Source organism: Rhinichthys klamathensis, unplaced genomic scaffold (assembly GCF_029890125.1).
Source record: "Rhinichthys klamathensis goyatoka isolate OS25496 unplaced genomic scaffold, OSU_Roscu_1.1 h1tg000006l_1, whole genome shotgun sequence".
NCBI classification, from domain to species: Eukaryota; Metazoa; Chordata; class Actinopteri; order Cypriniformes; family Leuciscidae; genus Rhinichthys; species Rhinichthys klamathensis.
In genome coordinates, this window is record NW_026606559.1 from 5,452,708 (window position 1) to 5,480,355 (window position 27,648).

A 27,648-nucleotide genomic window follows, 5' to 3' on the forward strand; every position below is an offset into this window, starting at 1 on the left:
AGAAAAAGATATAAGCGAGTCAGACCAGTCTGAAGGTCTGAGCTGAGTTTGGTGAAGCATTAAAGTTCTAGGCGGAGTCAATTTCTCATAATAATAATAATAACGTTTAAATATATGCTTTCTCAAGCCAACATAATAAACAGAACTCAGAGAAACATCGACCAATTCAGTATGTAATAAAATTGTATTAGTTTTATAATAAAACTAATAACATTTTAAAGGTATGCCGTGCTCTTCAACTGTCATGATTTTAATTAATCCCAAACCCTGCTAATTTTGAAAGTAGCCGTTCTGTACGTTCACTGATTCTAGCTTCTCTCTTTTCTGTCTCTTTCTTTTCATGTGAACCGAGTAGGCTATAGCCTATGCTTACATTTATAAATATAAACTTTATTTCTATTCAATTTTCAAAATTATTTAGGCATATACTGTGCATGTCACACACACACCTTTTGATGTAAATAAAATACGAGAGTGGTAAATGTTATGAACATATTATCATGTTACAGTCCAGCCTATTATTGATTTTTATTTCCACTTCCCTTTTATCCAAAGAGACGGAACTATTTGCACTGTATTTATCAATGGGAAATGCTAAAATAATCTGTCATAGGTCTACTGTGGCTCACATTACTGGGGTCGCAGAGCCCCCATTACCAGCAACATTTCTGCTTCAAATATTGTGCGTAGTTAACAGTGAGTGGTGGTTTCAGACATTGTTTTATTAAAGTGCATTTATTAATACTCTTATTCTGCCCGACAGAAAGAAAAGCTTGTACTGAAGGCGGAGCGGTTTGACCAATCAGATGAAAGGGGCGTTTCAGCGCCGCCCACGTGTGCAAATGAAATATCGAACCCATAAACCGATTTGTAAACCACAAACGAAAAATGAAAAATCGAGCCAAAATCTAATTTTTCGTTTTTTAAACTAAACAAAAAAACGAATAAACGAGCTGGATTTCATTTCTCGTTATTCCATTCCAAACAGGAAATCAAATGACCAAAAGATACACGGACCGGGACAGTACTTGGGCCACAAAAGATGACGTTTCACAAGAACACAAGGACACAAGTACAGACAAGAACACAGATTGAGAAAGGCCCATCGCGTCTCTGTTATGTGCACAACACAGACGGTCCGGGCACTGCACTTCCGCGCTTCAGAGTTCCGTCAATATATTACGTTATTATATATATATATATATATATATATATATATATATATATATATATATATATATATATATATATTTTTTTTTTTTTTTTTTTTGAAAATCGATTTTTGACATTTGCGAATCGATTCAGAATCGTCCACGACCGCATCGCGATGCATCTAAGAATCGATTTTTCCCCCCACCCCTAGTACTAAATACAATACTGCATCAGAAACATTTTCAACTATTTGATATGTATATTTAAATGTTTTACACGTGACAATATGATTGATATACAACTGAGGGAAAACTCTATGAATGAAATGAGCAAAGCTCGTTCGTAAATCAAATAGCCGTGTTTCTCTCTCGTCACTCATAAAATAGCTGATAGCAGCCTACTTTTGACAAAGCTGATTTCTGTGTATTTAAATGTTTAAAACATTGTACGATATGATAAATGAATGAGTGCAAACTGTATATTAATTAAATGAAGCGCGATAGCAAGTAAAATAGTAAAATATTGCCGTGTCTGTACACATTTAAATGTTTTTAACCTCGATATGATCTTGTCCTTTTAACCAATAAATAGCTCAATGGTTACGTGTAGGTCTTACAATGCTGTCTTGGCTTTTGATAGCAAGATTACAAGTACATCTCTACAGCAATGGATTTCAGGTTCGGGTCGGGTTTGGTCTTAAACTTTTTAACATTACCGTTCAGGTCGGGTCAAACGATCTCGGGTACGGGCCGGGTTGAACGATTTAGTTTAAAGCCCGTTCAGACCTCTACTACTAGCAACCAGCTTGACAACATCTAGTGATTGAATGACTGTCACTGCAAACGCATCTTCAGAGTTTATTTTGTTTCATGAACTTAAACCACAAACTTACGGCTGGCAGATATTTGATTTTATAAATGCCTCATTCCTGATTCAATAGGCCTTTTCAGTTGATTTAGAGTTATTTAGCATGTACAAGTGCATAGAAAACTCCAGTAAGTCGGTGACATATTGAGAGTGGTATATCAAATGGCCAGATCTCGCTCAAACTCTCGCAGTCATCTTTTCATTATTTAATTAAGGTCTCACCGCAGGCCTGTGAGCATCAGCACTCACAAGGCCCGTCTAACAGCTTCTTTCCAGACCATGTTAGGTTAGTGGCACAGGACATTAAGGAGGGTAAGTAGTACCCTATTCCATGTTTTTAATCCAGGTGCATTATCATTATCATTGTAATAACTTGTGCAATATTACTTATGTAGAGTTAACAACGTGCAATATTATTAATCTATTTTATCTTTTATAATGTGTACTTATTTAAATTAGAAAGTCTATTTGTACATCGTTTTTTTTCTTCCACTTTTAAAATGTTTGCTGCTCCTTGCTCTCCCTTAAAATATATATATTTTTTAAATAAAAGCTGACTCTGAGAAGCGCACAATAATTCCTAGGTACCTGTACTGTAACGTACCTGTGCAAATGGCAATAAACTTTAAACATTCCTCTGTGAGTTAGCGTTGGCATTGTTTTTGCAGTATGAAAGTTCCTGTGGCCTTTGAACTTGAGGTCTAATTGCTGTAAAGTTCAATGATAAACTAAATTGACATTTCATTTACATGTTACACTAAGGCCCATGTGTGCTGGAGTTCCCCAGGGACCTGCATCCACTTTTGTGGTCCCCACATTCGGCACCTGCCGCAGGAAATGCAGGATCACGTAGGAGGACATCTCCCGCATTTAATTTGAGTTATGGTGGGCCAGACACGACCCTGCCACCCGCACCGCTGCATACAAATCAGGCAGGAGGAGGAGGTCGGTGGTCTGCCGTCTCCAGACTTAAGAAAGGACACACAGAAGAGAGACTGAGCTAATGGCGTCCTGTGGGAAGATCTGCCCTTTGTGGACAGATACGTCCTACAATCACCCTCAATTTTCTTTTTTTCTTAAACGTGTTCTTGCACTCTGTCCGTCAGGGTTGGGGTAGAAATATGCTTTGGTGGCAGAGAGAATTATCAAACAATGAGCACAGGAGATTCAACAGCACCAACCCCTGGGAAACATTGTGCGATAATTGAAAGCCAGTGTATACTGAAGATGAATTTAATAGTTTCATATTTACAGATAGGCTTTGCTTTTATTTCATTTGCATTTATTCCATCATGCCTGCAAATGTATGTTACGGCTAATTTCCCTCTGTGCATGTGATTTTATGGGTCCATGGGTCAGTCTTACTGTTGATTTTGTATGATTGGAAAGGTTGTAAAGATCACCTGGAGATCGAGAGTGAGTTTGGATTATTCTTCACACGTGGCTTCCCTGTGTCTTGAAAGCAAACAGCCAGACTCTTGTTATCTCTTGGGTGCTTTTAGGGAGCTGTTTTGTGTGGAGCTCATTTCCTGAAGGTGCTCGGGAGTCAAGCATGCTGTCGGCCTGTAAGCATGCCTGCGTTTGTTCAGATTGAAATCTGAAGCATTCCAGCGGTTTGTTTGTGTAGGCCCGCATGTTCTCCAGAATGCTTCTGAAGCTGGACCTTACCAAGTTTTTATTTGACCTAAAAACATCCTGCCTCTGAAAAATGAAAACTCAGAATCCTTGCTGTTGTTTTGGTGATGTTTACGGACTGCTGGCACAGATCTCTAGTGCATCACATCTTCATCATTACTTCAGGCAGTCCGAGGAACGGATCTCTCTTGAGATGGTTCTTTTGGCCGTGTTTGGTCTTCTGAGGCCCACTGAGGGTCTGACTCCTCCAGATGGTGAAACAGCCATGCCAATAGTCTTTTACCTGCTCCACCAGCTCGCCACCTGCAGGACTGGGCATGCCAAGGTGTTACTGGAAGTCGTCCCTGTCTTCTGACCAGAGATCAGTCCTGTGTGTTCTCTTTCTCTTGATATATTCACACCAGACTCATGCTAAATCAGCGTAAAATGACACATACTGTCTGGAACGCACGCCAGACAGACTCTTGTAGGACACTCTCCACCTGTGCCATTACAGCTTAGCTCCTCTAGCTCTCTTCGCCCCATGGCTCATCTGCGGTTGGGACGAACTGTCTCCCTTGAAGCCCTCTTTTGACAGGCCATCTGCTGGGCCAACTGTGCTGAACTGGACCGGTGAGAGGCTGCTGGTGCCTCCTGCACTCACTACGTACCTAGCAGCCGCAACTGCTTGAAAGAATGTGCTTTTGGTTTTAGTTTTTCTGTTGCTTAATATAAAAAAGAATAACTCTTTCAAGTAATGTTTTTAAAAAAATCCACTTCATGAATGACTGTAGAGTGAACGTGTCTAAAATGTGTGTAGTCTTGAGGTCACAATATCTCATGGATGACTAGTTTACATGCTACTAAGTGCAACATTTTTTTTAAATGTTTTTTGTTTGTTTCTTGAATGTTCTTCCTCACTGTATCAGCACAAAACCTGCATGCCTGCATGTGTCCAGGCTGTTTATTAATTCAGGGAATCTGACTGGATATAATGAGGTAACGCTCAGTAAGTGGCCTACAGGTGCTATGTGGGCTGCTTGTGCTGTTGCCTGTTGTCTGCAAGTGTAGTAAGACAAGAATTTATTCATGGCAAGTTAAAAATTTCAAGTTTCTCCTATGTCTCAGCACGAGAACTAAGTGACATCGGAAACCATTTTTCCAGTTATTATAAGGTAAAATCCAGTTTTAAAACATTGAAATTAGAGTATGAAGTTTGAGTGAGAGAGATGTTTGAACCTGGATCTCTTTTCATGAGCCCTTGGGAGCTCATGAAGTCATGGAGGAACCAAATATGATGCACATACCTAATTTTTAGAGGAATGAGACACCGATGAGACTGTTGGATCTCCAGCAACGTGTTGATAAGCGTGAGTGACGAGAGATGGTAATTTTGCCCTCAGCCTCTGGGAGGATTAGAACATCTCTGGCTTCACTTTTCAATGCGCTGTGTGTGCGAGCATGTCCACTCTTTTACATGTGTGTTCAGGTGTGTCAACGGCTTCTCTAATAATAGGCACGTGCGTGTGCTCTGGAGTCTTAAATCCATTTACGGAACAAAGATTGTTTTTCTCACGTGTCAAATGAGCCAAAAAGGCCTCCAGCAACAGGTGGTGTGTGTGTGTGTCAGTTACATGGTACTTCAGCGTGGAAACTGGATCTCGAGGGATAAATTCAACTTTACGCTTGCACACTTCTTCGTATTAAGAAGTGGCCACGTTCACAGGTCTTCAAATGAACTCGCTGATTTCTCTGGTGTCCCAGATGGCAGATTGTCAGTTTACTGTTATCATTCCTTTCACAACTCAAGTGCGACGGGTTTCACATTCGAGTGAGAATTCTCTGCTGTTATTTACTGGGTGTGTAAGTCATGTGAATGAGGACCACGGACAGTGAAAGGCTCCTCTGGTCATGCTGGAGATCAGGTATTCTGATCAGACCCAGTCCCCAATCAAAGTATGTGTGCAAAGATTACAGCAGTGCTGTATTCTGAGTATTGCTTTTCAATCAGGCTGATAGGAATCATGTTTCGTGATGCGGATGATCTTCATGGCCATTTTCATGTAGCAGCAATGTCTAGTAAAACATCAAAATAAAACTGAATATGTTTTCTAACAGTAGCCTCACATTTACTCTGTGCTTTGAGAGAAACACTGTCTGATCTGTTTATATCAAATGTGTTTCCTCTAAATGAATTCATACTTAATGTACTGCACACACTCAGTCCATCCAATCAGTGTTAACTTCCTGTATAGTCTCCAGTGATCCTCACTGTCATCCAGTATATACGATGTCCTCTGGTAAGCAGCATCATTCCCCTCCGTAAAGCAGAATGAAATTAAATTAAAGAGATCCAGAAGACTCGATTTTCCACTTGATTGACCAGCCGCCGTTTGTTGCTTTGTGGGTGGGGATGATGAGTTGTCCGGTGTAAACGCAGTGATAGCGGGCGGTTTATACCCAGCTCTCACTACAGCTAATTGAAAGTATATTTTGCGATCCCACTGTCCCACTCCACCCATAGCCGAGCAGCCCCATTATCCTCCTCTGGCTGGACTAATGAAGCGTGCACAGAGCGCCATTGAGACATCAATTTTTTTTTTTAATGGTAAACTGATTGCTTTGAGCGGTTAATTATTTAGTGGGCTGATTGTGACCTCTGCACTGGAAATCATTTGAGCTGCTCATCTAAGACGGATGTTTTGAGCACTTTGCTTCCCTAAGAAACCGTTGTCTGAGCTTTAGCACATTTTTAATCTAAATGATTTGTTTTGACCTTTGGAAATACTTTCAAGCTACAGCCTTTAAATGTGACGGAGAGAGAGAGAGACACATGTTAATGCACATACTGTACATATACATTGGCTGCAGACAGAGAAGAGACTTAATGCTGATATTGCTCCTTTTGATGGATTTTTGAAAAACATTCAGATGTCCTTGAAGGAGAAACTGATTCAACTCTGAATAATGACCGTTTACTATTGTCTTTTTAGAGCTGCTTTACAGCATATTTGAAGTCTGTTTTCATCACTGAATCATTATTTTCCTGTTTATCTGCTTTGAAACAATCTGTATTGTATAAAGGTCTATATGAATAAAGATTACTTCACTTGACAACAATACCTTATGCAGCATTGCCTCACAAGTATACATTTATCTTGGTTCAGTGTTTTTTTTTAGATATTTTAACTGCATGGTAAATAAGAAAAACTCATTGAGTAGATTTTTTTGCAGGTTCTTCATGCTCAATCTAAAAGAAAGTCCACTGCTGACATGACTGGCCATGTCACCAATCTTTTAATTTTTGTTTGCTCCCTGTGCACTAGAGAAGTCTTTACGATCTGGATACACTTACACTGGAATTCTATGAGCTTTAGATTACTGTTTCCTCTGGACTTCGAAAGCTGAAATACACTGCAGTACAATTCTTATCAGAAAGGAGCACATATGTGCGAGCTTAACAAGTGTATAATGATCAACACTCACCATGGACATCAGGTCTTGAGGGGAAGCTTGGAAGACGCCTTTAGGCTGGAAGCTAACAAAAAAAATCCATTAATCCAGCACCTGTGAATGAGAGGAGCCTTTAATAACCCTGAAGAGCCCAAGCCCAATGGAGAAGTGCACTTTTCAAGAGGGTAATTTTTTTTGCAGGGCTGCCTGTCATCCATTCTGCTTCTATTTTTCTTTAATGATGGCCGCCTGGCCTGGATACCTCAATTTTCCTCTCATAACTTAGACACCTTGATCCAGCTCTTTTGAGGGAGTTTGCTGCTGCCTCAGCTGTGAGTGTTAGCATGAAACCCAGCCTATGTGAATTTCAGGGCTGATAAAAACCGTGAAGCGAGTTTTAAGATGTTTCTCTTGACAGGACGATGATTGTGATTTCTGTGACTTGAGAACATGACCCTGGACCACTGGAGAGGCGTTCAAAAATAAAGAACACAATACGCATGTATTCTAAGAAGTGTGTGAAAACCAGTAAAGGTCACTTTCCATGAGTTTAAAACAAGTGTTGAGTGAAACCACAGAAGAGACTGTGAGAGTGATAGGCCATGAGAGCTCAGCGCTGCTGGTGTGCGTGAGCCAGCAGGAAATGCGCAGAGACAGCTCAATATGTTCCTTTAATTAGAAACCTGCCCACCCTGAGAGGGGTGAACAAACCACACACTCGTGCAAACGTCCCTCCTGATGTTGCTCATGCAGACTGAACCCGTGTGGCCCGCAGAGAGCAGTGCTGCTTCAGAAACCTTCATTTCGCTCATCATTTAGAGGCCAGTCCAGCTGCCCTTTAAAACCGCTTCATTATAAGCTACTAACAAAAACTAGATTGAAGCCATTTAAGAGTGTGATTGTACAGTTTATAGAGGACCATCAGATGCCATCAGAGCAGTATTTATCTAGCATGTTTCTTTAATATCATCATATTGAACTTGAATTAACTTGTTGAATTGGACTTCCCAATGCTATAGCAATGAATGAGAGAGAGACATTAAGGAGTGTGTGAGAGATGATACAGTGTTTTGTCTGGTTGTATCCCAACACTGAGACGAGTGGAGCTAGAGAATGAAAGCAGGTGTCAGGACAGGTCGAGAGAGTTTTTGTGCTCAGTCTCCGCAGTAGATGTTCCATGTGAACTGACCTTTCTCACTCCCAGATACAGTCCCCTGAAGCGCCATCTATCTGAAGATCCATCTGTCCTCATCTCTGGCTGCATTCACCGTCCACACACACACCACTGACAGACATAGAGAGGTGTAATTTAAACACATCTGTTCAAATATGAGTTTCAGATCAGGCCAGCTGCTGTACGGCCCAGTGTTTGACAGCTATTGTATCCCTTAAGTCCACACGTTTGGAGCTCTTCTTTAGCTGGTGATGGCGGTGTGTTTGTGCTTGTGTGCAAACAGCAGAACATCAATTAAAAGAGAGAGAAAGAGAAATGTAAAGTAAAGCAGCCAGTCTTATTTGGCTGCTTTCCACGTTGAATGTATATGAATCTGTGTGATTTTTTGCATCTATTGGAGTGGGATTAACCTCTTCGGTCTTATATGTGGGAACATCTGCTCTCTCAGATAGTCAGCTCTACTTTTCTTTTTCAAGTACACAAGGAAACACTAGAGCTCTGTCCCAAACCTAGTGATCTGCCAACATAGACACTTTAAGGTCTACTTTGAAATAAACTCAAATAAATGAATAAAACATTACATTTACATTACAGTAAACTAGAACACACACACACACACATGCAGTGTGTTCTTCAATCATTTATGTCTGGAGTTTCTCTCAGACGACAGCACACGTCAGCTCACTAGTGTTTGAACCAGCTAAATCATCATCATCATTGGAGCAGACATGTTTAGTTTATGTTCATATGTTCAGATTAACATTCAATCAATGTTTTAAATCAGCAAAACTCACTTGGGGACTAAAATGTCACCACATTTGGGTTCATTTGACCTCTGTCTGCTTGCAATGAGAGGCAGACAGACTGTTTGTATTTTTAACCTTAAAGCAGTGTTTACACAGTGGACCTTGTTTTGGATTTGGTTGTAATGAAGTCGGTGCAGTCTGATTTATGACGTTTGTGCAGATCTGTTAAAAGATTAAGGTTGACGTCTCTCACACATTCTCATTTAGGTTTTGAATCTGGCCTGTCCTCTCCTGTCCTAGTGAGCTGCCTTATAAAAAAATAGAATGAATATGTAATCTACTGCATATATTTATCAAAAATCTCCTCTAGAGAAATTCTTTTTGGTTAAATAATGAGTTTATGGCAACTGAATGGGTTTCCTGAGGTATATGTTACATTAAGTGACATTATTCACAAGCTGTTTTATTGCCGTCTTTCCCCCGTTTAAACACTGATTGAGCAATTACAGGAGGCATGATACATTTGAGTAGTGTGTACTGTATCTTTCAACATACCTTTTGTTCATTCGTTTATTTTGTACTAAGGAAGAGTTGATGATCATTCATGTGTGTTTGATCTGTGTTGCTGCTTGAACAGGTGACCTGTCACACTGTACTAAAGAGTGCCAAAACAATTTGTTTGAATTTCGCGACAAAATCGACAGAATTTGAAAATTGAGACTGTCATATTATAAGTAACAAAGCACTAAGAATGGGAGGCGCTATAATTGTTTGATAAAGTTTTGTTCACTCATCAACAGAAAGCAGCATAGACTAAGAAATCGATCTTGAGATTTATGAATCATCCTTGCATTAGTGGGTTGTGTCCTCATTCTTTCATGTGTCCTGCTCTCACTTGAATGAATAGCACATACCCAGGGAGTGATTGGATCAATGTACGGTCTGGGAATGCTCCATAGATGACAACATGATAAGGTTGGCACAGTTCATCACTGACACTTCACTGTAATTGATATCTCATCAGTGCCGTTTGGAGGGAAGAGGTGGAAAATGTGTGTCTGGGGTTGAATGGAGGGTTTGTTATTTGTTGAGAAGCTTTAAGCCTTGTCATTCTAATGTGTTTCAGTGTTTCGTTCATGAAATGGACAGTATTATACTCAAAGCAGTGGTAGGAAGATTCTCTCAAACGATTCTCTCAAGTTTAAGTCAGGTAAAAAACTATAGACAATGTGCTCTTTTAAATAAGTAATTAGCTACTTTTATTTATTAATTTATAAATGCACAACTCTCCAATTCTATAATTTACTATTTAATTCATTGGGTTTTTAAATAAAGTAATCTCAGTTAAGGTGACTGCATAGAACTTAAAAGTGAAATGATGAATATTAAAAATATAGAGCATGTGGAGTTGTGCTCATATATTTACAACCCCATTCAACTTAGTTATCAGTCAAATTCATTTTTACTTTGTTTATATAGTTTTTCTTTTTTACCCAACAAACATAAGGGTACTGATAAACACAAGGCACATGTATTTTTACTTCTTGCATACTCAATCTATGGCAATTTTTTTGTGAAGGAAGACAAGCATGTGAAGTTTATCTGGTTTCAAACTGAAGAGAAACACTGTCTGAATATTTCCTGAAGAACTAAAAAAAGCTCTAAAATCTATTGTTGCGCCGGCGCCAATAAAGTCATGCAGATAGCAGATTTGAACAAAAAAATCAAGTGCACATACAAATACAAAAATAAGAAACGGGGTAAAATTGCGTAATCCGCAGGGTGATGGACACGGAGATGGGTAAAAAGGTTGGTGGCTAGCTACACATTCTGTAGCGCCGCGTCACGTGTAGGACAACTGGAGGTATATCGCACACCGGATTTTAAAGATGTGGTGCTGTTCTTCTCGTCCGGTGTGTGACCCCCTTAAAAGTGCTGTTTTCTTTTGAGCCGAAGAACTCCCATACAGGCGGGCTTACTTTTTTCGGGTGTGGACAGAGTGTTTCTCGCTCAGACGACATTCTTCTCAGATTAGCTGCGCGGCCCGGGCTGCGTTTTCTTGTTTGATAGGTGTCAGCGGGTGCAATACAGCCACCTGAGAGGTCAACCAGGTACTCGCGCTGGAGTATTTACGTGTCATGTTATCATAACAGTCCTATTAATTTTAAACATTGTGGTTATCGCCAATACCGGTATATTGCCACACTCTAAATTAACACGATGGCGATATTTCATGCTTTGAATATCACGATTATCGTCAACACCGGTATATTGCGACACCCCTAGTGTGATGCTGGCCAATAGTGAGCCTAAATTCTGACCGTGGGCTATATTAGATAATATCAGATATATTGTGATGATTAAATTATATTAAGCAATATAAAAGGCAGCAAAGATAGAAAATAGAGTTTAAAAACAAAGCTATACTAAGCACAAACGCAATTCACTCAGGCAGACAGGAAACCACATTAGTCACATTAGTCAAGCTCTCATTAGCTGATGCTCAGCTGATATATGTCTACCTATAGGAATACAACACCTATCACAGCATTCCTATTTAAGTTATCGTTCAGTGGCTTCATTGTGTTGCTCAGGAGCTAATTAAATGGCATGGGCGAAAAAACAGTTATCTCAATAGGAATCCACACGATTGGGGATTTCGCGTGAAGAACGTGTTCCCCACTTGGAATTTGCATCGGATACATGTTTGTTGAACCTTGAACCTTGAACGTGTTGCCGTGTTGACTAATATTAACTGTTTGGTTTGGTACTGACCTCCGAGTAAGCAGTACTACTAACAGTGCACCTTCTTTCCCTAATGTGACCGGGCCTTAAGAGCAATATTTAGACAAGATCAGCCCACCCCACATGCTCCCGAGGAAGATCAGAGCATCCTCGTCACATCTGTCTAATATTCACCCTCCATTCATTTCCGAATGTGTCTTCAATGCAGCTAAGTCAACTTTTCCTTTTATCCTCATTGCTTGTTTATCCAGGTATCTGCAACATGCTTGTTGCTTAAAGCTCTGTTTGTTATCGGCAACATGCTTGTTGCTTTAAGCTTATCTGGGTATTGGCGACATGCTTGTTGCTCAAGGCTATCTCAGTATGTGTAACATGATGTTGCTTAAGCTTGTAGAAAAACAAAATCCTTTTGATTTATCACTGTCAACTTGTGGTTGGGGGATGGCAGCATATGGTTTTGTTTGGGGGGTTAATGCTGTGCTCCCTGCTCTTATCTACGCTAGACTGCATGGATGGGCACAATATGCAGGCCTATAGAATGGTGCGTAAAACAAATTCATTTTACAGGAAAAACTGTAAATAATAAATCCGCTCCATAGTTGATTCCAAGTGATAAAGGGCCTAGGGCGCTCCGCCAGTAGTGGGCATTAGTATAACGTAAGAAATGACATACAGCCCAGTGAATGAGACAAAAGGAAGTTAGTGAGAAGGGTATAAAATTTGTACTTAAATGCAGCCTTGAGTTATTGCGCTCCTATTCTACATGGCTCTGTCTTCTTGACACGCATGCGCTCACCAGTGCTCGTGCAGTAAAGTCTGGTTATGCAAAATGGAAATATTTACTGGACTTTCTAACAGATAAGGATGTAACCTTAAAATGCAAGTCATTAGCTAAGGAAAACAAGTTTCAAAAGCATTAAACAGCACACGCGTCTGTCACACCACGACAGGCTAATACTTTTATTACCTTATGCTTTTGTTTGAAGCGCTAAATATAAAGCATTCTCATGTTTTGGACCACTTGGGTCATGCACCTTTCCTGCAGCTGCTCACTTTTGCTGTGTTCCGATTCACCTACTTATACTATGCCCTAAAAGTATGTACTGTTTTTGTAAAGAAAAAGTACATACATTTGAGTGTGTAGCAGAAGTGTAGGCAAGCTTTCACCCTGCATCCTATCACCGTTTAAACTGCCCTGTCAATCATCTTGTCACAGTTTAAATCCTCCACATTCAATTGAATTTAATTTCCTACCGTTTTGGAAATAAATGTAGAAGCACATTGATCTGCCAGCCATGGGTCTTTCAAGCGGAGAACTCTCCTCTGATTGCAATTTGCATAATGATGCATTTAAAAGTTAATGACCAAATGTATTTTTACAAAAGTTCACAATGCTGTTGTGGATATAATGTGGATAACATATTTTCCCCGGGATAGTTACTGATTATTAATCACTCAAACCCCTTCATCTAAACCTCTCTACTTAACCTTCAACTTGCACATCCACCATGTTTGTTGTTTTTTAAAACACTTTTTATTTGTGTTTATAGTTATAATCTAATCCTCGTCCAAAGCGCAATGGTTTGTGGGCAATATTAGCCGTTAGAGTGTGCACGGATCTGCACTTCGTATTCTAACTGTAAAAAGTAGACCATCCTGATCTTTGATTTGTGACACACTAATTCTAATTTCCAATACTGTTTAGGACTGATAGTACAGTATGCGAATTGGGGCGCAGCATCTGTGACTGGCTTCATGCAAAACTCTTAAATGCGACTAATTCGTAACCAATTTTGTCAATTATTTTCATTATCAATTATTATCGATTTTATCAATTCGTTGTTGCAGCCCTATTCAACTGAATATATACGATGTGGGAGAGTGTGTTTGAGTGTTTTGTGGTGGTAAATCTGTGTACACAATATAAAAAAACAATGATTCAAGGTTCTTTAAGTTTATTAGACATGAAATGTAATCAAATGTTGTTTTTGTTTGTTTTTTTCTTAGTTCCTTGTCCCACAGTTCAACATCTCACAAATCCAGCAAGGAATTATGGGCACATAGCAAAAATAAAAATATATCATTACTATAGTAAACTATCAAAAAATATGCAAATAATATATATACATTCATATAGAATATATTAGGGAATAGAATAGAGCAGAGATTTTTTTTGTAAAAAGTCAGAGCTATACAGTATTCAGAGTTATACAGTATTCAGAGTTATACAGTATTCAGAGTATACAGATGAAGCATTTTGATGTAGTGACTCCACACAGATTTAGGAATTATGAATTGGCTGGTTGGAAATGCTACAGTTTTTTTGAAACAGCAGCTCTATACTGTCAACACCGAAAAATGTTATGTCCGTAGTGTCACTGCTTTTAAAGGTGCAATGTGTAACATTTTTGAGTATCTATTAACAGAAATGCAATATGACATCCATAACTATGTGTTCAGTGGTGTATAAAAAACGTACTTAATAAACCGTAATGTTTTTATTACCTTAGAATGAGGCATTTACACTCACCGGCCACTTTATTAGGTACCCCATGCTAGTAACGGGTTGGACCCCCTTTTGCCTTCAGAACTGCCTCAATTCTTCGTGGCATAGATTCAACAAGGTGCTGGAAGCATTCCTCAGGGACTTTGGTCCATATTGACATGATGGGATCACACAGTTGCCGCAGATTTGTCGGCTGCACATCCATGATGCGAATCTCCCGTTCCACCACATCCCAAAGATGCTCTATTGGGTTGAGATCTGGTGACTGTGGAGGCCATTTTAGTACAGTGAACTCATTGTCATGTTCAAGAAACCAATTTGAAATGATTAGAGCTTTGTGACATGGTGGAAGTAGCCATCAGAGGATGGGTACATGGTGGCCATAAAGGGATGGACATGGTCAGAAACAATGCTCAGGTAGGCCGTGGCATTTAAACGATGCCCAATTGGCACTAAGGGGCCTAAAGTGTGCCAGGAAAACATCCCCCACACCATTACACCACCACCACCAGCCTGCACAGTGGTAACAAGGCATGATGGTTCCATGTTCTCATTCTGTTTACGCCAAATTCTGACTCTAACATCTGAATGTCTCAACAGAAATCGAGACTCATCAGACCAGGCAACATTTTTCCAGTCTTCAACTGTTCAATTTTGGTGAGCTCTTGCAAATTGTAGCCTCTTTTTCCTATTTGTAGTGGAGATGAGTGGTACCCGGTGGAGTCTTCTGCTGTTGTAGCCCATCCGCCTCAAGGTTGTGCGTGTTGTGGCTTCACAAATGCTTTGCTGCATACCTCGGTTGTAACGAGTGGTTATTTCAGTCACTGTTGCCCTTCTATCAGCTCGAACCAGTCTGGCCATTCTCCTCTGACCTCTGGCATCAACAAGGCATTTCCGCCCACAGAACTGCCGCTCACTGGATGTTTTTTCTTTTTCGGACCATTCTCTGTAAACCCTAGAGATGGTTGTGCGTGAAAATCCCAGTAGATTAGCAGTTTCTGAAATACTCAGACCAGCCCTTCTGGCACCAACAATCATGCCACGTTCAAAGTCACTCAAATCAACTTTCTTCCCCATACTGATGCTCGGTTTGAACTGCAGGAGATTGTCTTGACCATGTATACATGCCTAAATGCACTGAGTTGCCGCCATGTGATTGGCTGCTTAGAAATTAAGTGTTAACGAGCAGTTGGACAGGTGTACCTAATAAAGTGGCCGGTGAGTGTATATCTACATAGGCGCGGGAATCCCCTTCTATGAAGGTCGCCATATTGTGACGTCATGTTTCTACCGTAGCCGACAGCGAACAAACAGCGCTACAGAGCGCGTTTCGTCACTACCTTGAAAGAGAAGCTGCAGGAAGCTAGAAGAAGCTAGTCATAAACACCGTGAGTAGGGACTTTTCCCTTGTCAGTGGTGTAAATATGTAGTTGGATTGTTTCATGTAACTTAATTCTTCTCCCTCGCTGTGTTATGGCTTTGCTATGTGGGGATAAATGTGCTGGTTAAGTTCGTGAGACAGCTGATTAGTAGGCTACTCTTGTCATTGACCGTAAAACAGTTACAGGAATCACCAACCCGTCGATCTTGGAAGCATTTTAAGTCGATCGAGTTTCCAAAATCAGAGAAAAAAAGCCTATCGTGTGTAGTAAGTGGTGTCTAGGGGATGTGGAGGCGCGCGCGCTGTTACAATCACGTCATTTTTGCCGCACGCACCTTTGGGCTCATGCGGACACGTCGAGTTTAAACAAGGCTTAACGCTTTAACCAGCTCAGCCACAGTAACAGCTCATATTAGCCAGCTAAACTTTTACTACCCTGTTAGAAAAAATATATAGTTGCATAGTTTCATGTGGTTCTTCTCCCTCGCTGTATTACGGGTTTGCTATGTGGGGAGAATGTGCTGGTTACGTTCGTGAGACAATCAGCTGATTACTATTATTATATTATGCATTAAGACCCTTGATCCTCACCTGAAACTTTATCCATGATGTGGTTTATAATGGACTGTGGTACAGAAACTTGGTTTACGCTGGCTATTCTCTGCTGTCTCAGACGACGATGTTTGTCCCGTTTTAGCCACCGTAGCTTCTTCGAAAGGGAGGGGTGAGCGGTGGGCTGAGCCCTTAGTGTAAACTCGCAACCGAACCGCTAGAGGTCGCTAAAAGGCACACACTGCACCTTTAATTAGTTACTCCACATCACTGCGAAACTGACTGCACTTCAACTGCTATTAAGTTCACTTGTGTGTGTGTGTGTGTGTGCGTGCGTGCGTGCGTGCGTGCGTGCGTGTGTATCAAAACATCACACCTACACAAATCAGCTGCAACAGAAGCTCTCGTTCAGTCTCTGAGAATGAGTACTGTATATTCAGTGTTTCTTCTAATGTTCATGATCATGGATGTGCAGTAAGCTGAAATTTAACTAATGGCCTTCAGCATAGAGATGTTCAAATATGAAACACCCATACTTAGAAGTAAACTATGGCCTGTTTTATCCAGGTGATATACCATATCTAACCCATCAGGTGGCAGGAGATCCTGGAGTTACTTCTGCACTGCTGACAGTCAGTGGTGGATAAAGTACCTGAAAGCCACACTTGAGTAAAAGTATAGATATCTTACCAGAAAATTACTTTGAAGTTAAATTCACTGTTTAGAATATTACTTGAGTAAAAGTTTTAAAGTATGTGATATTTATTGTACTCAAAGGGGACATTGGATGAAATGTATTGCATTTAGTTAGGTTTCTGGCTTGTCTGCCAGCTCACAAAAGCTGAAAAGAAAACTTGCAACCAATGTGTTATGGGCTGTCTGAGTCTGAAACTGTGTCATCCAGCAAGCTGTTTCATGTTAATTCATGCATTAACTAATGTAAGAGACAACTTTAAAATGTATTATAAAATGTTGAAATTAACAACAAACAATACTTTTATTAACCTTAGTTACTTTACAATAAGAGTCAATTTGTAACATTGTTACCATTTCAAAAAAATCCAAACAGTCATGCTGTTTGCAAATATAGCATTGAAATTAGACACATATGTATATTATATGTATACTTTCACACGTTATTTGTTCTATTTTAGAGCACTTGATGATTATCTAATAAAAATATGTGTTACAGTGACGATAAAAAAGAACTGAAATTGAATGCATTTCTGATTTATGTTTCTGTCGGCTGCATGAGGATACAGTTTGCTTTGTCGATGTGCTATTTCTCTAGCTTTAAATATCCAACTTCGCTGGATAACAAATGCATAAAAGCAAACAAATGGATATAAACTAATGCAAATAGATGGTAACAATTATGACATTAAACATTTGGATCAGACTTGCGTGTGTTTTTGTCACATTGTTTTAACCGCTTGAGGTAGGCTACTAATGTTAGCGTCCTCTCAGCCTCGACAGAAACAATCTGCTGTTCTCCACCAATGCAGCATCTAGTCAACAAAATAATTACTTAATAATAATAATAGGAAAACATTTACTGTATTGTACACTGTAACATAACATACCATTTTGCTGTCTATGTTTTAAACACGTTTCTGAAGTAAATACGCTCTCTGCAGCGCCCAGCCTCATGTCACGTGTCAAAACAAACACCACGAGGCGTCAGTGATAGTTTTTATTTCGCCGCTAGAGGCCGCTCTCGTACTGTATAATGACAGCGCACGCTTCTCAGCCACTCCAACAATGGACGCAACCCGGAAAATGAAATCAGCCGCGGTTGTGCAAGCACTTTTCTGCACATGCTTGCTAGAAGTCTGTGTTCTTTCGACTTTATTTTGTAGTAAGTAAGGAATATGCTTTGGGGAAATGTATCAGAGTAAAAGTATACATTTTTTTTAGGAAATGTAGTGGAGTAAATGTAAAAGTTGAAATATAAAAACTCAAGTACAGATTCTACCAAAAAATACTAAAGTTACTGTAACAAAGTTTGTACTTTGTTACATTACACCACTGCTGACAGTTTCCATCTGTGTATCTTATAAAGTGTGTGAATTATGTGACTATTTAGTATAATTCTGTTGTTTCTCTGTCAGATTAAAAACTGTGTACTGTAGATTGAACATGGAAAAGACAGCCAGAAGAAATCCGCTCTTACTCAGACCTTACTGTATGAAGGAATATGCATGTTATTATCAGATTAACTTACCCCGTACAATTTTTCAGCTTGTGATAGTGCAGGACAGTGGTTCCCAACCTTTTTTACTCCAAGGTCCCCCTCCTCTCCAAATCAATACTGCAAGTAATAACATTCTGAATGTGAGGAAACTCAGCGATCTGAAGGCGGGTCGATGTCATCAGTGAACAGTTCCTCTGTCAGAACAAGCAATCATGTCTGTTTGGAGAGTCTGATGCCCATGTGTACATAAACACCACTGATCCTCACAAACTTCTCCAAAACACGCTTCCTTAGCGAGCATCCGTTATAAGACGCTCACAGACGAATATTAATTTTGACAACAACGTGAATATATTGAACTGTTCATGCAGAAATACGATGTTATAGTGATCAGTTGGTCGAGAGCGCACACATACATGGTTTGTTTGCGCATCAATAATAATGGACTCGTGCATGCCTAATGTACGACACCTGTATGTCACTGTAATCGTCTTTACCTTCATTACAATCATCATCCATCTATACTTTTTAGCGACACTGGTTTTCTTTATCCAACTGAGAGATGTAGTTTGCGTATACTATGTTCATGAAGCGGTTGGGTGTTTTGAGCCGCCATTCCGTCTGTATTTCACACAGCAGGATGAGAAACTACTTGGGCTGCCTCGAAACAATAACAGAATACGTACGAGAGAGGTGGTGCTTTAAATTTTTTTATTTAAATTATTAGTAATAAAATTATTGAATTATATGAATATATTTAAATTAATTTTAAGTAATCAATCGGTCCCCTGGAGGATCGCAGAGGCCCTCTAGTCGGCCGCGGCCCACAGGTTGAAAACCACTGGAGTAGGAGTTTTTTTTTTACTTTTTTTGTATGATTATCAACTCATAAAGTATTTTCACTGTAGTTTAATGCGACACAAACTGGTGCTGGTGTTCCTTTGAGCTGTTGGCTGGCATGTTGTAGTTAAACTCTGTTCGATTTCCTTCATGTTTACCTGATTAGTGTTGATGTGGAAGAACATTGTTCAGGAATAACGATGTATATTATATATAATGATATACACTCACCGGCCACTTTATTAGGTACACCTGTCCAACTGCTCGTTAACACTTAATTTCTAAGCAGCCAATCACATGGCGGCAACTCAGTGCATTTAGGCATGTAGACATGGTCAAGACAATCTCCTGCAGTTCAAACCGAGCATCAGTATGGGGAAGAAAGTTGATTTGAGTGACTTTGAACGTGGCATGATTGTTGGTGCCAGAAGGGCTGGTCTGAGTATTTCAGAAACTGCTAATCTACTGGGATTTTCACGCACAACCATCTCTAGGGTTTACAGAGAATGGTCCGAAAAAGAAAAAACATCCAGTGAGCGGCAGTTCTGTGGGCGGAAATGCCTTGTTGATGCCAGAGGTCAGAGGAGAATGGCCAGACTGGTTCGAGCTGATAGAAGGGCAACAGTGACTGAAATAACCACTCGTTACAACCGAGGTATGCAGCAAAGCATTTGTGAAGCCACAACACGCACAACGTTGAGGCGGATGGGCTACAACAGCAGAAGACTCCACCGGGTACCACTCATCTCCACTACAAATAGGAAAAAGAGGCTACAATTTGCAAGAGCTCACCAAAATTGAACAGTTGAAGACTGGAAAAATGTTGCCTGGTCTGATGAGTCTCGATTTCTGTTGAGACATTCAGATGTTAGAGTCAGAATTTGGCGTAAACAGAATGAGAACATGGATCCATCATGCCTTGTTACCACTGTGCAGGCTGGTGGTGGTGGTGTAATGGTGTGGGGGATGTTTTCCTGGCACACTTTAGGCCCCTTAGTGCCAATTGGGCATCGTTTAAATGCCACGGCCTACCTGAGCATTGTTTCTGACCATGTCCATCCCTTTATGGCCACCATGTACCCATCCTCTGATGGCTACTTCCACCATGTCACAAAGCTCTAATCATTTCAAATTGGTTTCTTGAACATGACAATGAGTTCACTGTACTAAAATGGCCTCCACAGTCACCAGATCTCAACCCAATAGAGCATCTTTGGGATGTGGTGGAACGGGAGATTCGCATCATGGATGTGCAGCCGACAAATCTGCGGCAACTGTGTGATGCCATCATGTCAATATGGACCAAACTCCCTGAGGAATGCTTCCAGCACCTTGTTGAATCTATGCCACGAAGAATTGAGGCAGTTCTGAAGGCAAAAGGGGGTCCAACCCGTTACTAGCATGGGGTACCTAATAAAGTGGCCGGTGAGTGTATAGTCTATATCTGTGCTCTCACTACATCTCACTCTTACATATTCATTCCATTTCCAGGGGACCAAAATGGTATAAGTTATGTGAATGCCACATTTCCATTGTTATTTCCATCTCTGAAGAGGCTTTTCAAAAGGCTCACAGTTTGACATGATGTCTGCTTACTGCTACGTTACCTCCTCCACCCACAGCACTGCCGATGGGCTCCACATTTCCACTTCACAGCTTGGCCCGCTCCGCTCTAGCTGGGATGCTGGCGGCCCACAGATGGGTAGCAGGGTACTCCTATGCTGGATGAATGAGTAAATGTTAACCTTCACAGATTGCCTCGTCTCTTTTTATCCCTGCTCCTTTGTTTATTTTAGTTGTTTTATCTCGTTTTATCTCGTTTCATTTTATCTCGTTCACTCTCGTATATCTATTATGTAAATATACACCTCTGAAAGCAGCCTAACGTCTATAGAAGGGTATTACTCCGCCCCACACCTTCAGAGCCTCTGCAAACAAAGAAATTATAATAATTCACTACAGAAAGTGAATTTCTCTCATAAACCCTTCTAGTCCCACACTTGCCAATCTAATTCAAAGTTTGACAATATCCAGAAGGTTTTAATTAAATGGATTCAAGCCCCGCTGGGAAATGTTCTGCAGTGATTTTAAGTGCAGGTAGGAATAAAGTGTAAACACAGGAGATGGAAATCAGTGTGATCTAGAGCATGGAGTGTGTGTGTTTGAATGTTGAATTATGTTGTATGCTCTTAGATGAGCCTGGTCTCATCACACATTTCCTGAAGGGAAGTTTCTTGAAGGACCTCTTAAGTCTTTTCTGTTTAGTGGAATGTATGAATTGAATGAATCCGACAGGTATATCAAGTCCAGTTCTCATGTCCTGGCTCAATCTAACATGGAGTTCATTAGAGTATGAAATAGTACCATCTACAATCCGCGAGTGCACAGTGGTCCAACTACCCTGCTCGGCATTCCTCTCAACCACAGCACCCTCAATACATAAACACAACAATGGCACTGTTAAGTATTTACTGTTCAGTGGTTATATATTGGTGTATTTATAAGGATCTTCATGCAGTGTCCTTGAGGAACCTTCCTTGATTTATTCTTGCAAGACCTGCCAGTGACCCAGGGGAATGAGCACTCCAGCCATGAGGATGAGCTCAACACGTGGCTTCTTCCAGTTTCGTGCCAAACCGTAATTTGATCAACCGCATGAACAGGGGCCAAAAGGTTCTGGCATGAGAGATTGATGGGCTGACAGATGCAGAAGAAGCCGTTTTACCCATCCACCAAACCGTGACACCAAAACACACAGTTGGATCTCTCCAAGCTTCATGAAGATCCTATTACTGTCCATTCTGAAGCCGATCTTGATTGAGTTTCAGTTCTCCTGTTTCTTTTCAATTTATTCAGCTGGAACTTGCTTTGCTCTGTGGCATTTCTGCTTCCTGAGAAATGGGCCATTATTTGTGTACTTAGTTATTTTGTGTTGCCTTTCGACATTTAGAGGCTTGTTAATGCTCACATACTATCATACAATGTGCCACTTGTCTCGCTGTTTTGTTTCCAATTGAATGTCCACATTCTCTTTTGGCACCACAGTTCACATCAAATGACCAAACAATCAGGGTCTGCTTGGTTGGTGTGTGCCTTTCTGATTGAGTGGCTGATTAACAAACAAGGCCATGTTTGTTTGCCAACATGTACTATTCAAGCTTCTAGGACTGTCATTGTGAAAGCCGTTCCTGTGGCGGCTGCTGTTTATTTTCCTTCAATGGATCTCATTAACTGCTTTGCAACATTTGCTCTTCTGGATCTCCTCCATGTCGATACCTCTGCCTTTAATGTCAGTGTTTTGTAGTTCAGATCTGGGGCATTCGCTGGACTGTACCGTTCGAGGGACGGGAGCTGTCAGCAACTTTGACTGTGACCATGGGAGTGATGCTTTCTAATAAGCCCAAAAATGGAATGGACCGCAATCATGTTCGACAAGCCAACAAAGTATCAAAGGGCCTCCATCTGCCAGCACACACAGGGCAACTATTGCCGGAAGGTAGATGCAGAAAGGGTCTGCTTGCTTTAGAGAGAATCCAATTCTGTCATTTGCTTTCTTCTTTTCTTTAGTTTGTTTTTCTCCACAGAAGGATGGAAAGGCTGAAGAGCTGGGAAACATAATGGATTTAGAGGAAAGCAGTCCATTCCACTGAATCTCTAGTGTATGTTTTTCTCAACGCTCTCTGATGAGCTATCAAGGCTTCTTAAATTTGAAAGATGAGGAGTCCTGATGTGTCTGGTTCCTCTAATGCACTTCTAATTTGTCTTTGTGTCATCCTGAGATGTTCAGGTCAATAATGTCCTGAACTAACAGGTTTATTTTATAAGGAAGGACGCTGTGCACTTGTTCCAAAATTGACCAAATGCCTGAGTGGTCTCATGTCAGGAAGAGTGTCTAGCCAAAAATTCCTGTCCAGTTTGAAATTAACTTGTTAGTGCCATCTCTATATGCACTCTATTTTATGATGGCATGGAACGACATGGGTGTCAACAGTTATCATACATTCATGAGGCTATTGTGTCCTTTTTGGAGATTTCTACTAAAATACTCTTCCTTTTAGTGTACCATGGAAGACAGGAACTGATGAGACAGGATAAAACCAGGCCTAGCTTTAACTAGTCTCAGGACATTACACATTTTAACAGATTAAGGCATCATCAAGTGCATAACAATGTTCAGTGTAAGAATGGTAACAGTTTAAAAAATATATATATTTTAAAAATAAATATTTGACCGTGCATCAGATATGGATCTCTCGTCTGTATGTGCGGTTCAAGAAATCACAGAGAAAGTGGTACGAGCCTTAATTTATTTGTGTTGCTAGATCTTGCAAGCAAATCAGTGAACAAGAACAAGCCCAAAAAAAAAACCCACAACAAATGGAAATGCTTTATGCTGAAAATAAGAAATTTTGCTGCCCGCCTCTGCTCAATTTATTAACTCCATAAACATGATTGCTGTATGAGCCAAGCTTAAAGGTGCTCTAAGCGATGTCACGCGTTTTTTAGGCCAAAACATTTTTTGTCACATACAGCAAACATCTCCTCACTATCCGCTGGCTGCCTGTCCCCTGAACACACTGTAAAGAAACGCGATCTCTGTAGACAGCCCAGGCTCCACAAACAGCAACAAAAACAAACTGCGGCGACCCGCTCCACGAAACATAACAAACTGTTCCAGCCAATGACCGACAAGAAGGGTTTGGGGGTGTGGTTTGAGGGGTTAGTGTGCAGATGAGGAGGAGGGAGGGTCTAGCTAGCGTCCGTTTTGTTTGACAATAGTTCGAACGTCAACAAGAAGTGACGTCACCCAGGACCGCTTAGAGAACCTTTAAACAACAAACTCTTATAATGCAACACTGCGAGCCCTCTCTGTAAAGCATAAACAATCCGGCGATTGTGCTTTCGTTAAAATTTCTGAACACAGCGAATCTTTTGTAACTGTAATATTACTTTTGTCAGAATAGCTGATACCAAAGACGCCACAATGTTGCTATGGTTACCACGGTGTCAATAATCACCGTTTCGGTAGTTAGTCACAATCCGTACACACATGGAACGATAATTTAGGGGAATCACTCCTGCATTTAAATGCGGTTGTCACTCCTGAAACGTTAGTGTGTAATGTGGCCTTTGTGAATTTCATTTGGTGCTAAAGCCTTGCATATTACTTGGAATGCAGTTGCTGTGGCAAAAGAGAAATGTCAGGGAAAGAAAAGCAACAAAATACATATTAGCGGACCCTGCTAACACCTGGACCCTCTCCACCATGCCCATCAGTGACTCTTCCTTTGGAAAGGGTGAGACACATTACTGCCTACAAGTCCTTGTGAATGTTAATGAAGGCCGGTGCTAGAAATATATCAATAGGCCGGGGGTTATCTGCCAGAAACGTAAGAAAGAACCCTAACGCGATTAAGAATGTGCATTATGGTGGACTTGACCAAAGAGAGGAGATATGTGTGGAAGTGAGAGTTATGGGAGCACCGTGGCTGGGTAATGGAATAATATCATGGGGAAAGAAGATCTACAGTAACAGATATCAGGAAATAGAGTGATTGTTTCATTGATGGCACAGCAATTTTTGTCATTTCCTCGACATGTTTAGGCCATCAAGCACCAGTGCCTCAAGTGTTTCAGATGTCATGTAAGAATAGAAATTTTGCGCATACTTTTTTTTATCTCCAGCCTTTTTTCTAGATCCTCACTTAGATATTTTTGAGCACTTTACACAAACTTACAAACTTAAAATGATCTGAATTCTTCCTGTTCAGGGTTCATGCATTTATGGCTGATGAATGCCATCCATGTTTTCCAAAAGTTGACGCATGCGAACAAGTCCAGTACAGACTACATAGGACTTCCTGTCAACCAAGCAACTCGCTCAGAAGGCAGTTTCCAAGTTGTTTTGTTTTCTGTTGGTTAAAAGATCAATGATAAGAGAATTCATGGACAAAGAAATCAATGAACCAATTTCTTTGCAGAGGTCCTAATTTAATCAGAGTGGAAGTCAGTAGTCGATGGTTATTGAAGCTGCTAATAAGGTTCTTGAGACCTGTGTGAGAACACACACAATCACATTCACTCGCTACATTGACTGCATTTTGTTGCACGGACAATTTGCCCCATAATGCTACTTGTGTGGTAAAGGGTTTTTATTTAACACTTCTCATGTTTATTTCATCATTCATTACACTGTTATGCTATTAGACAGTGAGTTGTTCTGTGTCTGTACCCATGAATATTTATTAAAAGGGATTATGTGATTGTTGTACATCTTTTTTGAAAATAAAGCATATTTTATTGGAATGTCGTGCTTTAAATTATATTAGACAATGTTTTTTTTTTTTCAGAAATTACATTAATGGAAATTTTTACATAAGTTTCTCCTGGGAAATTATTAGAATTTTTATCAAATATAAAGATTTTAATAAACCAAAAACAAACTGTAACTCTATAGTAAGTACATGTAGTTATTTATTTAATATTACCTGGTACTTATTTGAGTAAGTACAATGTAACTTTGTCACCTTAAAATAAAGAGTAACCATTTATTGTTATTATTGTTGTTATTTTTATGTATTATGTATAGAGATAATATTGTTAAATTATTGTATACAATTAATTAAAATGTTATTGTTATTATGATTATATTAAAATTATGTTACTTCTGAGTTTGCCATGAATATAGCCCTTGATGCGTTAAATGATAAATAAATGCATGTCTTGTGTCCGACTCCTGTAGGGTTCCAGGCATCACTATTGCCACTGACATCATCTGCGGCTTCCCAGGTGAGACGGATGAGGACTTTGAGGAGACAATGGAACTCGTGAGGCAGTACTGCTTTCCCAGCCTCTTTATTAACCAGTTCTACCCACGACCTGGAACTCCAGCGGCCAAGATGGAACAGATTCCAGCACACATGGTGAGATGATAACAAGTGTACCTACAGTACTCATGCTCAGTTTTGTTTATTATGAAAGTAAATGTAAGAGAACAGATATAAAAATAGAGAACAGATCTGCACTGATAAAATAAATAAAAACTTTTTTTTACTTATAAATAAAACACGATCAGTAAATTTAATAAATCAATAAATGAAAGCAATTGATCACAAGTATTTTTCATGAGTGCTCCTAGTCCTACTTTATTATAAATCATATTCGATATGCAAACAACCTTTAGCTGAACACAACTCTTTTTACCTTACTCACATTTTATTTCTTCTTCAGAAGATTCAAAGAGGTTCATACAATGTGAGGCTCTTACGAGAATACTAGTGTATGTACGAATATGTAGTGTCTTCATGTACATCTCACACTGATGCTCTGTTGCATCTCTCTTTCCCACTTGTTCACTTGCTCACTCAAACTCACTTGTTCACTTATTTAATTAGGTATTGTTTTCCTAAGGATTATTATTAGGGCCCAAGCCCCAAGGGGGTGGAGGCCCTATTGTTTTCTTGTTGTTATCATCTTGGACACATACAAGAATGGATTTGTATGGAACTCCGTACACATATAGATCTCATCAATCCGAACCACCGCACTGTATATCATTAGCTCTGCCCAACAGGAAGTCGGCTGTTTAGGGTTGTTTGAAAAGCGCTTGAAACATGAAGCCAAGACAGGATGCTAAATTGCAAGCGGATTTTTGATATCTCGAACAGTTTGGCTGTGGCGTTGAAATGAATTTATGGCGAGCAAAAACATGTTCAATGATGTTGTACACAGTTTGAAACTGCAGCACACGAGCTTAGAATAAACCTAATCGTTATCGTTCGTTGGTGTGGACGCAAATATAGTTATAGTTATCTTTATAGTTATCTTTCTTGGTGGTGCAGCATATTTAAGAGCGTGTGAATAAGGCTTCCGGCATTACACTGTTGAAATGTTGTGAGGAAAGGCTGAGTTTATGCTGAAGATGTAATAATATCAAATCCGATTGCCCATAGTAGATTGCTAAGGGATTAAGTATGCCCTGTTTCTGGTCTAACATACAATATGCAGCACTGGTTATAGTACCAGGACCCATAGTCAATCACCCTACCTGTTAACAAATGCTTCCAGACAACAGGTATATGCGAATCTTCCTGTCGATTACTCTTCATTATGTAATGCAGCTGTTGGAAGACGTCTCCCAGATGTGATGGCCTTATGGAGTTTCTCAGCGATTAGACCCCACTGAAACAATTAAACTGACTAATGAAGCTCAAACTATTAGAGGAAGAGTGGCTTCACACATGGGGATTCCTGTAGGTTTTTCTATCCACACTTGAACAGTTTAGCTGCCTTCATCGATTTAGTGCAGCAAAACCTGTCAGATGTAAATAACTCTTCTATTGTTTTTTGTGTCTCAGTTGTTGGTGTGGCTCTCGTTATTATCAGCACATTCTCAGTGTTAATGTGTGCTCCCGTAAAAATTGT

General features: G+C 40.1%; 1 protein-coding gene across 1 annotated transcript in view; it reads left to right on the top strand.

The window, feature by feature from the left end:
* cdkal1 (CDK5 regulatory subunit associated protein 1-like 1) overlaps positions 1-27,648 on the top strand; it is a 474,679-nt gene that overhangs the window by 377,936 nt on the left and 69,095 nt on the right. Inside the window, exon 11 of the mRNA XM_056257716.1 lies at positions 25,967-26,147. Within this exon, the coding sequence (XP_056113691.1) occupies positions 25,967-26,147 (181 nt within the window). The remainder of the gene's footprint in view (positions 1-25,966; positions 26,148-27,648) is intronic.